The 14,023-nt window shown below is 41.2% G+C and overlaps 1 protein-coding gene across 8 annotated transcripts in view; it reads left to right on the forward strand.

Annotated features, from left to right (window-relative positions):
- ptprub (protein tyrosine phosphatase receptor type Ub) overlaps positions 1–14,023 on the forward strand; it is a 358,144-nt gene that overhangs the window by 276,557 nt on the left and 67,564 nt on the right. For 5 of the 8 annotated variants that reach the window (XM_029738216.1, XM_029738219.1, XM_029738220.1 and 2 more), the window contains exons 15-16: positions 5,046–5,075; positions 5,240–5,397. In XM_029738216.1, coding sequence (XP_029594076.1) covers positions 5,046–5,075; positions 5,240–5,397 — 188 coding nt within the window. The remainder of the gene's footprint in view (positions 1–5,045; positions 5,076–5,239; positions 5,398–14,023) is intronic. The other 3 variants (XM_029738222.1, XM_029738224.1, XM_029738223.1) reach the window with 1 other exon arrangement.

A 14,023-nucleotide genomic window follows, 5' to 3' on the forward strand; every position in this document is an offset into this window, starting at 1 on the left:
GTGCCAGCAGCTCTGCCGAAGGCCAATCCGGTGAGAAATGAAGATTTTACCAGTTCAAACAAATTAAAACTTAAACTGATTAATCACCTATTAAGCCTTGAGTTATTGTAAATATGAGTTTAGTAACAATACATTTCAAAACACAGTAGACAAGAATGAGGGAAAGAAGCTGGAGGCTGACAGGGCTGAGGGAGCATGTCTGATGAAGGTTAGTGATAAAAAAGAGTAGATGTTTAAGCTTTCAGTTAAATGTGTACCGCATATGACAGCATATGTCTTACTTTTGTTAGGCATAAATAAATGATGTTCATGATATCTTAAAGGATCATGTAGAAAGATAGGCTTCTGTGCAAGGCAGAGATCAACATGCAAGCTGTATAAGTGAGCGAGAGCAAGCATGCCAAGAGAAAGAGGGACATGAAACCGATCCAGAGCAAGAGGAACACTGATCAGATCCAGACAGGGAAGGACAACAAACAGATCCAGACAGGGAGGGACAACAAACAGATCCAGACAGGGAGGGACGGCAAACAGATCCAGACAGGGAGGGACGGCAAACAGATCCAGACAGGGAGGGACGGCAAACAGATCCAGACAGGGAGGGAAAGCAAACAGATCCAGAGAGGGAGGGACAACAAACAGATCCAGACAGGGAGGGACGGCAAACAGATCCAGAGAGGGAGGGACGGCAAACAGATCCAGAGAGGGAGCGACGGCAAACAGATCCAGACAGGGAGGGACGGCAAACAGATCCAGACAGGGAGGGACGGCAAACAGATCCAGACAGGGAGGGACGGCAAACAGATCCAGACAGGGAGGGACGGCAAACAGATCCAGACAGGGAGGGACGGCAAACAGATCCAGACAGGGAGGGACGGCAAACAGATCCAGAGAGGGAGGGACGGCAAACAGATCCAGAGAGGGAGGGACGGCAAACAGATCCAGAGAGGGAGGGACGGCAAACAGATCCAGAGAGGGAGGGACGGCAAACAGATCCAGAGAGGGAGGGACGGCAAACAGATCCAGAGAGGGAGGGACGGCAAACAGATCCAGAGAGGGAGGGACGGCAAACAGATCCAGAGAGGGAGGGACGGCAAACAGATCCAGAGAGGGAGGGACAACAAACCCATCCAGAGAGGGAGGGACAACAAACCCATCCAGAGAGGGAGGGACAACAAACCCATCCAGAGAGGGAGGGACAACAAACCCATCCAGAGAGGGAGGGACAACAAACCCATCCAGACAGGGAGGGACAACAAACCCATCCAGACAGGGAGGGACAACAAACCCATCCAGACAGGGAGGGACAACAAACCCATCCAGACAGGGAGAGACAACAAACCCATCCAGACAGAGAGAGACAACAAACCCATCCAGACAGGGAGAGACAACAAACCCATCCAGACAGGGAGAGACAACAAACCCATCCAGACAGGGAGGGACAACAAACCCATCCAGAGAGGGAGGGACAACAAACCCATCCAGAGAGGGAGGGACAACAAACCCATCCAGAGAGGGAGGGACAACAAACCCATCCAGAGAGGGAGGGACAACAAACCCATCCAGAGAGGGAGGGACAACAAACCCATCCAGAGAGGGAGGGACAACAAACCCATCCAGAGAGGGAGGGACAACAAACCCATCCAGAGAGGGAGGGACAACAAACCCATCCAGAGAGGGAGGGACAACAAACCCATCCAGAGAGGGAGGGACAACAAACCCATCCAGAGAGGGAGGGACAACAAACCCATCCAGAGAGGGAGGGACAACAAACCCATCCAGAGAGGGAGGGACAACAAACCCATCCAGACAGGGAGGGACAACAAACCCATCCACACAGGGAGGGACGACAATCCCATCCACACAGGGAGGGACAACAAACCCATCCAGAGAAAGAAAGTAATCAAGCTGCTGCAGCAACTCCTTCCAGAAATGAGAGTGATTTAGGTGACAAAGACACTGGGCCCAGACAAGTGAAGCTGAATAGCTACCCCCACAAATGTTTTGGTACACAGAAAAGGGCATTTCAGCACTGCTGTTTTGAGAAATACAATTGGGTAGAGTACTCTGTCAACAAAAGCTTTCTTTTTGAATTTTTGGGGGGCAAAAACAATACATTTGACTCTTTTGTCAGTAATGGCTGTAACATTTTGAAAAATGCTTTCTTTAACATCTGCCCCTGCTAGTGATATTGCAGAGAGAAGGGAGTATCTGAGGAGAATTGTTGCGGTCACCTCAATGTTAGGAAGACTCTCTTTCCGTGCCAATGATGAATCTAGTGAAAGCATAAATAGAGGGAACTTTCTTGAATGTATGGAGCTTTTGAAGGAGTTTGACCCTTTCCTGCAAAGGTACCATACCCCATCAAATGCGACGTATCTCTTTCCAGAATCTCAGAATGACATGATCGAATGCTGTGCTCAAGAGATTACGGACACCATTTCAGTTTCTTGGTGAATGTGTATTCGTTTTTCAGTAAATCCCTAGTTAACCACAAGTTCAAACTTAGAATAGCATCAGCAGAACTTGTACAGCTCTCAAACACTCACTGGGCGTGCCAGCTGCGGTCCATAAATGCAGTCCTGGACACTTTAACTGCTATTTTTGATTGTCTATCTGCCATTGGATCCCCCATGGCTGTTGGTCTGAGAGCAAAGCTTCATACGTTCTCCACCGTGTATTTGCTACTGATATTTCAGTTCCTTCTTTCTATAACTGAGGGACTACATAAGTTCCTCCAGAAAGAGACTGTAGACCTGGCAGAAGCTTGTTTTGGCAAACAAGCTGTATGTGACACACTGATAGGCAAACGCACAGATGCATTTGCCACAGAACTTTGACAGAACCAAAGCCCTCTGTGAAATTGGCAATATTCCAAAGGCAGATGCAGCAAGAAAGCGCAAACAAAGGAAAATGGGAGATTTTATGGTGAAGACATCCTTGGGTTTACGCACATAATTGTCATGTTCCCAAACAATGAAAACAGAGTTGTTGCTTCCCTGCTTGGACAGGATGGTTTGTGAGCTTGACCAGCGATTCTCGACTGTAGATGCAGGTCTGCTCAAAGGCATACATGCATGTAGCCCCAATTAAAAAAAACTTCCTCGATACATCATGCTTAACTGAGTTTACCAAGCACTACCTGTATTGATGTTAAAACAGAAGAGATGTTGGTGGCCAGAAACTTTCTTGCCCGGAAAAGAGAGGCTAGATGTCCTCCCAAAGATATGCTTGCTGTGCATAACCTCATGGATGATGATATGTTTCCTTCTCTGAAGGAAATCATTCAGGTTGCCCTCACAATTCTCCTGCTCCTGTGAAAGGTCCTTTAGTGCACTGCGCCGTATGCACTCCTGGTTGCGTAAGGCAATGGGTCAGAAAAAGCTTGCAAGTCTTGCAGCCATGTCCATTGAGGGTGAAGTGTTTGGGCCGCTAAGCCACAATAGTGTCATTGACCGCTTTGCCATCTTTAAAAATAGGAGGTACACTTTGATGCATCCACCCAAAAAATAAGCATCAAATGAGGGAAGCAGGAGGAGCAGTTCCTTAATATAGGTTGTAATATTTGTTTGGGATCTTCCTTTTTTATCAGATTTTATTCCTAATTATTTTGTATTTTATTTAGCTCATTGGTTGAATTTAGTTTTGCCCCTTTGTGGATGATACTGTTTTTCTAATGGTATAACATGACCTGCATCTCTCTCTCTCTCCCGTAATTTAATCCTCCCGTGTATGATAGTTTTGGCCTGCCTCACTAACGACGCCTTTTGCCTATTCCCTGCCTGTACTTTAGATTATCGGATTTCCTGTTATCAACCTGATCTCCTAGATAACGTTACTAGCCTTTTCCCTGCCTGTACTGTTGCCTTTTTGGACCCCCTGTGTATGACCTTCTGCCTGCCCCTGGACCCAGCTACCTGCCTCCTAATGTGGTCCTTTACCAATAAACACCTGCTGCGCCCTGCGCTTGAAACCAGCTCTCTGTCTCCCATCGTGTTCATTACACACAAACTATGAGACGGGTATACTTTTAGCCAACCTTGACCAAAAATGACCTTATTTTGATAGATTTTACACCCATTGTTACTTTAAAAATACATGATGAAAAGATGTTTTGTGATCTTTAAAAAAAAATCCTGGGGGATCCTGGGAGGCTTAGCCCCCCTATCCATGAATCTCTAGTGACGTTCCAGTCAAGGGGAATCTTAATGTAATGTAGCATACAATGACATTCTAGACGATTCTATGCTTCCAACTTTGTGGCAACAGTTTGTGGAAGGCCCTTTCTTGTTTCATCATGACAATGCTCCCATGCACAAAGCGAGATCCATACAGAAATGGTTTGTCGAGATCGGTGTTGAAGAACTTGACTGGCCTGCACAGAACCCTGACCTCAAGCTCATCTAACACATTTGGGCTGAATTGAAACGCAGACTGCAAGCCAGGTCTAATTGCCCAACATCAGCGCCCGACCTCAATAATGCTATTGGGGCTGAATGGAAGCAAGTGGAAAGTCTTCCCTGAAGAGTGAAAGCTGTTCGACAAGCAGGTGTCCACATACTTTTGTTCATGTAGTGTATCAAGGCCTATGAAAAATATGTCTCAAGGTATTTACATTTTCAATGAAGTCGAGTCTCAAGTCATATGACTCGAGTCCACACCTATGGCATACACAACCCTGGAGAAGAAAGCAGCTAGCGCTGCTTGCCCCAACACATTATTCCAGATTACTCCACTAAGCCACCATGAAGTTAGCTCTTAGCGGTATGATTGCTACATTTGCTCTGGCAGGAAGCGACATGGTTTACTCGTTAAAGGGGAAAGCAGTGACATTCAATTAGAGGCTGGTCTAGCTGCTTTGGCTGTGGTTTGGTCCTGTCACCATGTGGTAAATGTGTGAGTCACACAGTCCAAGCAGACGTTGCAGAGACCGTTGCCATTTTCACGTTAATGAATCCATCCCTCGGCCGGCGTTTCTTGCATTTTATATCTTCGTTCTCTTGATTTTTTTTTCTTCTCTGCCCTCCCTCCCGCTCACTCGCCAGAAGGGACTACTACTCTTACTCTTACTATCCGTAAGTGACGCCACCCTCCTACCTTTCCATTGTTTTGCCAATCGGTCATTCACATGCTTGTGCTCTCTGGCTGCCAATGAAGGGTTTGTGGGCAAATAAAACTGTTGCTCTCTCTATCCCCCTCTCCCCTCCCACTCCCTCTATCTCCCTCTATGTGTTTGTAGGAAGCCAGTGAACATAAATAAGACACCCATAACGTACCGTCAGGAGAAGAGTCACATGGGTTCGATGGAGCGCAGTTTCACTGACCAGAGTACCCTGCAGGAGGATGAGCGCATGGCCCTCTCTGCAGCACGCATGGCACACACCTGCAGCACGCGCAGTAAGACACACACATACACAGGCATAAACGCACACACACACACACACCTGCAGTTTGTGCTTTCAAATAAAAACAAGACACCTGTAATCAAACTATGATTCATTCGTGGAAAACCTGAGGTCTAAAATATTCACTCAACATAATCACTTAGGACAAGTTTTTCCCAAAATGTTAATCAAACGCTCCCACAATATTGTGTGTGAACTTTATACCTCCCACAACATCCATTTAGTCTTAGAAAAGCTGCATATACCTCAGAAGCGGCTATACTCCCTGCAGCAGATCCATAGTCTAAAATAAGATGACGAGAAAAAGAAAATTGCAAACAGAAGTAAAGTGGAACACCTTCAGGCAAGAAAATGATTTGTAATTCTAGTCGTCTTCCTTCTCGATATCTTGAAATATGAAGGTGCATAACAGAAAAGGAAAGAAATCATCTTGGTTTTCATGTCCTGGGCTCAGTTGCATACAGTGGTTTGTCCTTTAAAAGTTGCAGCATACTAGAGCACAGCTTGCGCGATGCTGCAAAATTCTATGGCAAGTTATTTAAGTGCCAACCACTGGTATCATTAATGCTAGTTTGACCACCAAAGGGTATCTTTGAGAGGCCTTCAATAGTGGCTGTACTAGAGAATTTAAAACCTTTTTTGTAAGAACATAGTATATGAGACTGATTTTAAGAAATGTTGCTTAATTCATTTTATGGTGTTTCTATTCCAAGAAAAATGAAAAACCCTCTGAGTTTCCGTTAGGACGGAATGGAAAATATGGCACTGTCCAACAGTGCTGGGCTATTTAGCTAAAGAGTCCCTGTGTCGTGCGCGGGAACGCGGGAGACCGGGGTTCAGTTCCTCGAGTCGGCTGTCCTTGTAAGAATTTGTTCTTAACTGATTCCATATGTGTTAATTTTTAGTTGTGATGTCTTCATATTGTTCTACAGTATAGTAAAAATTAAGAAAAACCCTGGAATGAGTAGGTGTGTACAAACTTTTGAGGCCATCAAGACATTTTGGCTGGAGAAATTGACGATACAACAATGCAACAAATACATTGATCATCTCGGCAAGGTTTTACCCGTAGTCGTGGAGCAGGGTGGAAGTGCAACTAAAATGTAGTTTAAATAACCATCTGCATTTTGAATGTCTTTCTAGTTATTTTGTTAACGAAAGCATAAAGATGTTGATGAAGAAATACTGTACTGCTGTTTTGAGTTACAAATGTAGCACTTCAGAGTACTTAAGCATCGAATACATTGCAGGTAGGGAGATGTTCACACCTAAAGTAGCCGGGCAATAAAGAGTCTATTGTCCTGATAATCGGGCTACAAGTGTTTGAAAACCTGTTTTCAAAATGCCACCAGCTGTCCATCACTACTGTAAATAAAAACACAGCATCTTGTTTACATTTTTTATTGTAACCACAATGTCACAAATCATTTGTATCTACCTTTCCAATTACTTTTAGAGTTTGGGATTCATTTGATTAATATTATGGTGTTTATATTCCAAGAAAAACGAAAAACCCTCTGGGTTTCCGTTAGGATGGAACAGAAAATATGGCGCTGTAGGTACTGTAGGCTACACAGTACTGGGCTATTTAGCTAAAGAATCCTCATCTCGTGCGCGGGAACGCGGGAGACCGGCGTTCAATTCCCCAACGGGGAGGAAGGAGTAGACTGTCCTTGTAAATAAGAATTTGTTCTTAACTGACTTGCCTAGTTAAATAAAGGTTACACTAAGAGCATAACATTTCTACACCATAATTTTAGTCTAACCAATACCCAAAGGGAGATTCAGTCAAAATAAAAAGGTCATTGATTTATCAAGACCAGTCCCCATGCTTGTCTCAGAGCAGCGCAAAACGGAGATGAAATAGTTGTAGGCTAATGCTTCAAAACCTATTGTTTCTAACGTCAATATGCACTTTAAATAAATAAGACCTACACCACTTTTAACAGAACATTACTCAACACTACTGAGACTCATGTCGCCTACGGTAGGGCTACAGTATATCTAAAAATATGACGTGACTCTCTGCCAATAATTACATATAGAGGATTGGAGGATTCTAAATTAAAACCAAAAGCCACCTCATGGGTCTCCCGGTGGCGGTCGGCACGGGTATCTGTAGCAACGGATTTTGCATTGCGATGCGGTGACTTAGACAGCTGCGCCACTGGGGAGGCCCCATCCACAAAGTATCAAAATACAGAGAGGTGTTGGTAAAGGTATATTGTACTGCTAATAGCCCATAATGGGCCATTATAATACTGTACATGGTGTCCAGGTCAGGATAACCAAAACATTTATTTATTAGACTATCAGAAAGAACGTTGGTACTTATTTATTTTTATCCAAGGCCATGAATGAGTGAGTCACTCAGCATTATGTAGGTGCCGCATACATGACTGTGCCATCAACTTGATAATATATAACGATAATTTGGAGGTTATTTAGTTTACAATCGCTCTTTTTTTTCCTTTTTTTTTTTTTATCTGAAAAGGCCAAAATAATATTTGTAAAGGCCAAAACATTTATTTCTGTTTTTTAATACATAAGTATTTTTAACTAAGAACCTAACTTAGAAATACATTTGACGACAGAATTCTCCCCCTACCCTCCATATAGGCAAGTCTATTGTCCAGCTACCTGCTAGAACAGCGGGAACGTTTCCCTAGTCAGCGCCATTATTAGTGCAATGCCCCTTAGTATTGCTTTGTACTACCAAGTGTGGTGGGGTGGGGGTCCACCCCCACTCCGTCCTCCTCCATGGGCTAAGTCTGTCTTCTGTGTGCCGTGCCCCTTGCCCTCATGCCTTGAACCTCGTGCACTTTCAGTGGATACAGCTGGAGAACTGCAAGGCAATCCCATTGTGCACCACTCAGGGGCTATGACCAATATATATTGTCCTGCTAAAAGCAGGATTAATAATATATCTGTGAGAATATCCAAAGGGCTTTTAAATAATAATAATAATAATAAAAATAATAATCGCTTTGTTCAAAAAACTATATTTTGGAGATTTAAAATGAGCGAGGAAAAGGGTCGTTCTTGAACATGGGGTGAGACATTGTTACTAATTTGTAAATAAAGCCATTTTTAAAAAATGTTTTATTTAGAATTATTTATTTAAGTTTCTTCTTCAGGCTAGGGTCTATTTTTCTCCAGTTCCTGTCTGACTGACGTGCCCAAAGTAAACTGCCTGTTACTCAGGCCCAGAAGCCAGGATATGCATATAATTGGTACCATTGGATAGAAAACACTTTTGAAGTTTGTGCAAATTTAAAATAATGTATGAGACTATAACACAATTGATATGGTTGGAGAAAATCCAAAGAAAAACCAACCAGATGGTTTTTTTTGAGAGCCCATGCTCTTTCAATAGAAAGCTATGGGTCCTATGCAATTCCGATGGCTTCCACTAGATGTCAACAGTCTTTGTTCAAAGTTTCAGGCTTGTTTCTTCCCAAACGAAGAAGAATTTTGGTACTGTGAGTCAGAGTTGCCTGACGAAGAGGACGCACACTTGCTAATTTTGCTTTTCTATTGAACATACTTCTTTGCGTATGAAATATTATAGTTTAATTACATTTTATGGTACCTGAGGATTAAATAGAAACATATTTTGACTTGTTTTAACAAAGTTTAGTGGTAGCTTTTTGGATTCCTTTCTCTGCACGTTGAACGAGTGGATTACTCAAATCGATGGTGCCAACTAACTGACTTTTTGGGATATAAAGAAGGATTTTATCTAACAAAACGACCATGCATGTTGTAGCTGGGAGCCTTGGGATTGCAAATCAGAAGAACATTTTCAAAAAGTGAAATTTACGAAGCCTGTGCTGGTTAAAAAATATTTTGATGTGGCGTGCCGTCCTCAAACAATCGCATCGGACAATGCAGTTAGATTAACAATAATTTAAGCATTTAACCGATATAAGACACTTGTATGTACCTAGATGTTTATTATCCATAATTTTTATGATTATTTATTTGAATTGTGCGCCCTCCAATTTCACCGGAATCTGTCGACAGGTGTCCCGCTGACGGGACGCCTATCCCAGAGAGGTCTAATTAGAGGGAGAAAAACCTACAGTCATCTAATGGGTCTCCCAGTCGAGGGCAGCACAGGTATTGAACCAGCATCTGTAGCAACACAGCTTGCAACACAGTCTTACCCATTGCACCACTCAGGCGCTGTACAACGTGACCAGTCGTTTAAGGTGAAAAACATTTAAGGTGAATTTCCCCTTAAATTAAGGGAAAAAGTTAAGGGTGCCCATGAGGTCCCTTAACTGCTTCATTCAGTATCAATGTAAATAGCATTTGTGGAGGTGAATGTTGCTTTCATCTGCTCTGGTTACAAAAGGGAAACATCAACCAGCTACTGTAGTTAGCTAAATATTGGAAGTATCACAATCCATGGCTACAAAGCTAACTGGCTAGTTATCTTTAGCTGGGTGATTCTGCAACTTAGGGCACTTTGTCCATGCAAGCTTTCAGAAGTGAAACTTACAGAAACACAATTTTACCACTATTATACTTGTCTTTGATTTGTCTAGAAATAATATCTGATAATGGCTGCGATCGTAGTATTCAGGAATGTATATATTTCTGTCATTTTTCTCAGACAGCCATAGACAAATGTCATTTCCATCACGGCAATTTTAGTTGAATTAAATATAATAAAATTAATTTATATATTATTCATTTACACATTTGTACATTAATTTGTATTGAATAATATTTAAGTCATTATTAAACTTTTTATAATATTAATAATTCAACACAATGTATAAACTGATTTTTTTTTATTTATCATGAAAAATGAGATATTTCCACCCAATCTTTTTGAGAGATTATGATAACAACCATATGATTTCCCTATCTAAAACAAATCAATCAATGTAAATTATACATAATATAATAATTTACCCCAAAAATATGGGTGTGGTGGAAATTACATCAATGTAAAAAAATCAACAACAAAAAACGTAGGAAAACAATATCTTATTACAAACAGTTTGAACAACAACCATTGTTAAACTTTTAATTAATTTAAGACAAAGTAAGTTTCCAAAAGTAGCCGATGGGCAGAGCTCAAGGAAGTAGGCCAGTGTTTTTGCGATATGGGCCCAGATTGCATGGGGGTCATTCGCATAGAAGAGCTCAATGAGCAAAGAGAAACTGTATAATTTGTAATATGTCCAACACGGGTGTGGAGTTTCACCTGCTTGTGAGAATCACCAAAGTGAACGCCTGTATTTCACTGGTGTAATTATACAGGCAGTTCTTTGCAATGTCAATATGCACGATGATCTCCTCTTTCTGGAGGTTCTCTTTTAATTCTCTCAGTTTGGAGTATTGATGTTAAATGTTGTACACGTATTTCCCCCAACTTGTCTTTCAATCCTTTGGAGAAGTCCTCCAGTAGAATCTGCAGTGTTCTTCAAATGTACAGTGAACTTCTCCATGTTTCCCTCTTGGTTTTTCCTTCTCTCTCTTCAGCTTTGTTTTTCAACTCAAACCACCATGTCTGCTCACCAGCAGATGTAAGCTCTTTTGCTTGGCAAAGGGAGCACTCTGTTCATGCACTCTTTCGTCAGGTTCTCACAGCACAACGACTCAGTAAGGTTCTCAATGTTGCTGCAGCTGAACCCTTTGTGATGCTGTAGATTTACCGCCATGAGCTGGAGGTTTGCATGGGTTTTGCAGTGGCATATGTCCCTATCCTGGACTGTTGGCTTGACAACCCAAAAAGGATGCCTTCTGCAGAATTAATTGGACATTTTCATCTCTGAATATTCCCTCTTAAAATTCTGATATAGGTTCTAAATTGTGCCATTCAAGAAGCACTACTGATTTTCTTCTTGTTCCTCATTAGTGTGTCCTTTTTCTCTGTTGCTCTACTGTTGTCATCACGTTCATAGAATCTAGTGATTTTCTCTTCTGTGGCTTTGTAATTATGTTACACTTTTTCCCCTGGAGTATTGAAGATTTGTTGGCCTGTTTTCATTTGCCCTATGACCAGGCCATACTTTCTCAGGATGTTGCCTCTGAGCATTTTTGAAGCCATTTGTTTATCCTTGGCACTGCAATTTTTTTGATACTTTTGCTTTAACTCTGCAATGATGGCATTTTGAAACAATAAAATCCTTCGGAGTTCCCTTCAATTCCTGTTTTGTCTTTGGGGAATCTTGTCTCTCCATTTACTTCATCAGTTGATCATACATTATTTTGTATTTCTCAGCTTTCCATAAAGTTTATCAAGTTTGACATTTGTCATGCAAAGATCTGTTTTTGAGTGACCTCTTCCAAACCTTTTCCTTCCAGCAAGTATTCGACTTCTCAATCCTGTTGCAGATTATGAGGAAGGGGTATCAGGGCATGCATCAGGGGTAGGTAAGTTAGGGGTAGGTAAGTTAGGGGCAGGTAAGTTAGGGGCAGGTATGTTGACCTCATGCTCTGGCTGCAAGTCATCTGGTGACTAAGGTGGTGTGTTGCCTGATAGGTAGGTCTCCATTGCAACTGTTCTCTTTGAAATCTGTCTTCTATTCCGTTGGTTGCATTTCCATTTCCTTCCCTTGCTTCTTTGTTTTCGCTTTGTAAACTCAGAGATAGATTTCACTTCTCTCTTCTCTTTTTCTTCCAGTATCTCTCCATGTCTATTTGCAGATGTTCCTGGTAACGTATAGGATATTTATTTTTATTTTGTTTCTATGCTCTTTCATGTGGCATCTGTTAAAAGCAGAGAACAATACTACTTAAGTTTTTTCAACTTGTGCACACCTTGGAGCATTTTCTAGATTCAATTAATTTAAAGCATGATGAAATAAACCTAAAGTAAAAAAAAAAAGTACAAAGTAGTAACATAATAGATTTTTGTCATTTCCATCACTGTTAAGTTTGTGATGGAAATGACTGTCATGGAAATGACGCTTCTACAGTTTTGGGCAAAAAATGACAGACTGCTTTGGCTAGTATTATGGCTAGCATATAGTTTACACTAAATACATAAAATACACTTTTTTTCTCAAAAGTCTACCACAAATTAAAGAAATTATAGCCTGTTTGGAAATGACTGACAATAAAAATATTCTCTACACAAGCAATATTTTCCATGATTTTGCTTCAACTTCTGGACACCACATCTGGAACAACTAACCACTGCAGCGATGTGCTTCAGTGTTGCAATATGTTTCCATGGTAACTAAGTTAACATTCTCTTGACAAAACTTTATTAATGAGGAATTTGCCCTCTGGTGGAAATGACACCACTACCAAAGGACAGGTATATGTTGTGTCAACAATATAAAGGGCATACTCACAGTAAATATTGATATAGATTTTATTTAATTGACTTTCTCTAGTAGATAACATTATGTAATGTGCAATTATTAATGTTTTCTCATAGAAAAACATAGTAGAAACTCAAAAGTTTGTCCTTGACCCAAAGGTAAAACAGTGAAATTGAGGTTTAAAATGCATCTGAAAAATAGCTAAAATACTTTCATAGGGATGAGTACATAGCTCAGCCATCACGGTGAGCTATTCAGACACCCGCCAAGTTCGAGGCAACCTAAACTCAGAATTAGTATTAGAAATATTCTCTTACCTTTGCTGATCTTCGTTAGAATTCACTCCCAGGACTGCTACTTCCACAAGAAATGTTGTTTTTGTTCGAAATAATCCATATTTATGTACAAATACCTCTGTTTTGTTCGTGCGTACAGATCACTTATCCAAAGGCATAACACGCGAGCGCGGAACGAGAGACAAAAAGTCAAAATGTTCCATTACAGTACTTAGAAGCATGTCAAACGCTGTTTAAAATCAATCTTTATGGTATTTTTTACGTAAAACTGCGATAATATTCCAACCGGACAATGGCATATTCATTCAAGAAGAAAAAGAAGGAACGGCGTGCTCGCGTGACTGCGCATATCCAATCCCTTTGTTGCTTGGCAGACCACTCAGAAACTGAGCTCCTATTATCTTCCCAGTGACAGGAAAATGCTCAAACCACTTTCTGAAGTGCAACGTCACCCCACAGACACTGTAGCTTCGATAGAGAATCAAAAGAAGAACTACAATTCTCAGACTTTTCACTTCCTGCTTGGATTTTTCTCAGGTTTTTGCCTGCCATATGAGTTCTGTTATACTCACAGACACCATTCAAACAGTTTTAGAAACTTCAGAGTGTTTTCTATCCAAATCTAATCTAATAATATGCATATTCTCGTTTCTGGGCAAGAGTAGTAACCAGTTTAAATTGGGTACGTTTTTTATCCGTCCGTGAAAATAATGCCCCCTAGCCCAGACAGGTTAACATGTAAAGAATAAACATAAAACTTTTTTTTTTTAAATCCCCATAATTGACCCTGAGCACATAGAAGTGATCGTAGTTGCAGAATCACCCAGCTACTCTGTAAGCTAGCTTGACGTACTAGAAAGTAATATAAACAAGTTGAGAAAAAAGTAACTACAAGAAATGTGGTTTATTTCCTTCTGAAGCAATTTGGTTATCCTGTCTTGATTGTAGAAGTTTTATTTTGCTATCTCACAAAATGAAAGCAATCTCTTTGAGTTTAGTCAGTGAATCCGGCCGTCTCCATGGTAACCAGAAA

The sequence above is a fragment of the Salmo trutta genome, chromosome 37, assembly GCF_901001165.1.
Source record: "Salmo trutta chromosome 37, fSalTru1.1, whole genome shotgun sequence".
Lineage (NCBI taxonomy): Eukaryota > Metazoa > Chordata > Actinopteri > Salmoniformes > Salmonidae > Salmo > Salmo trutta.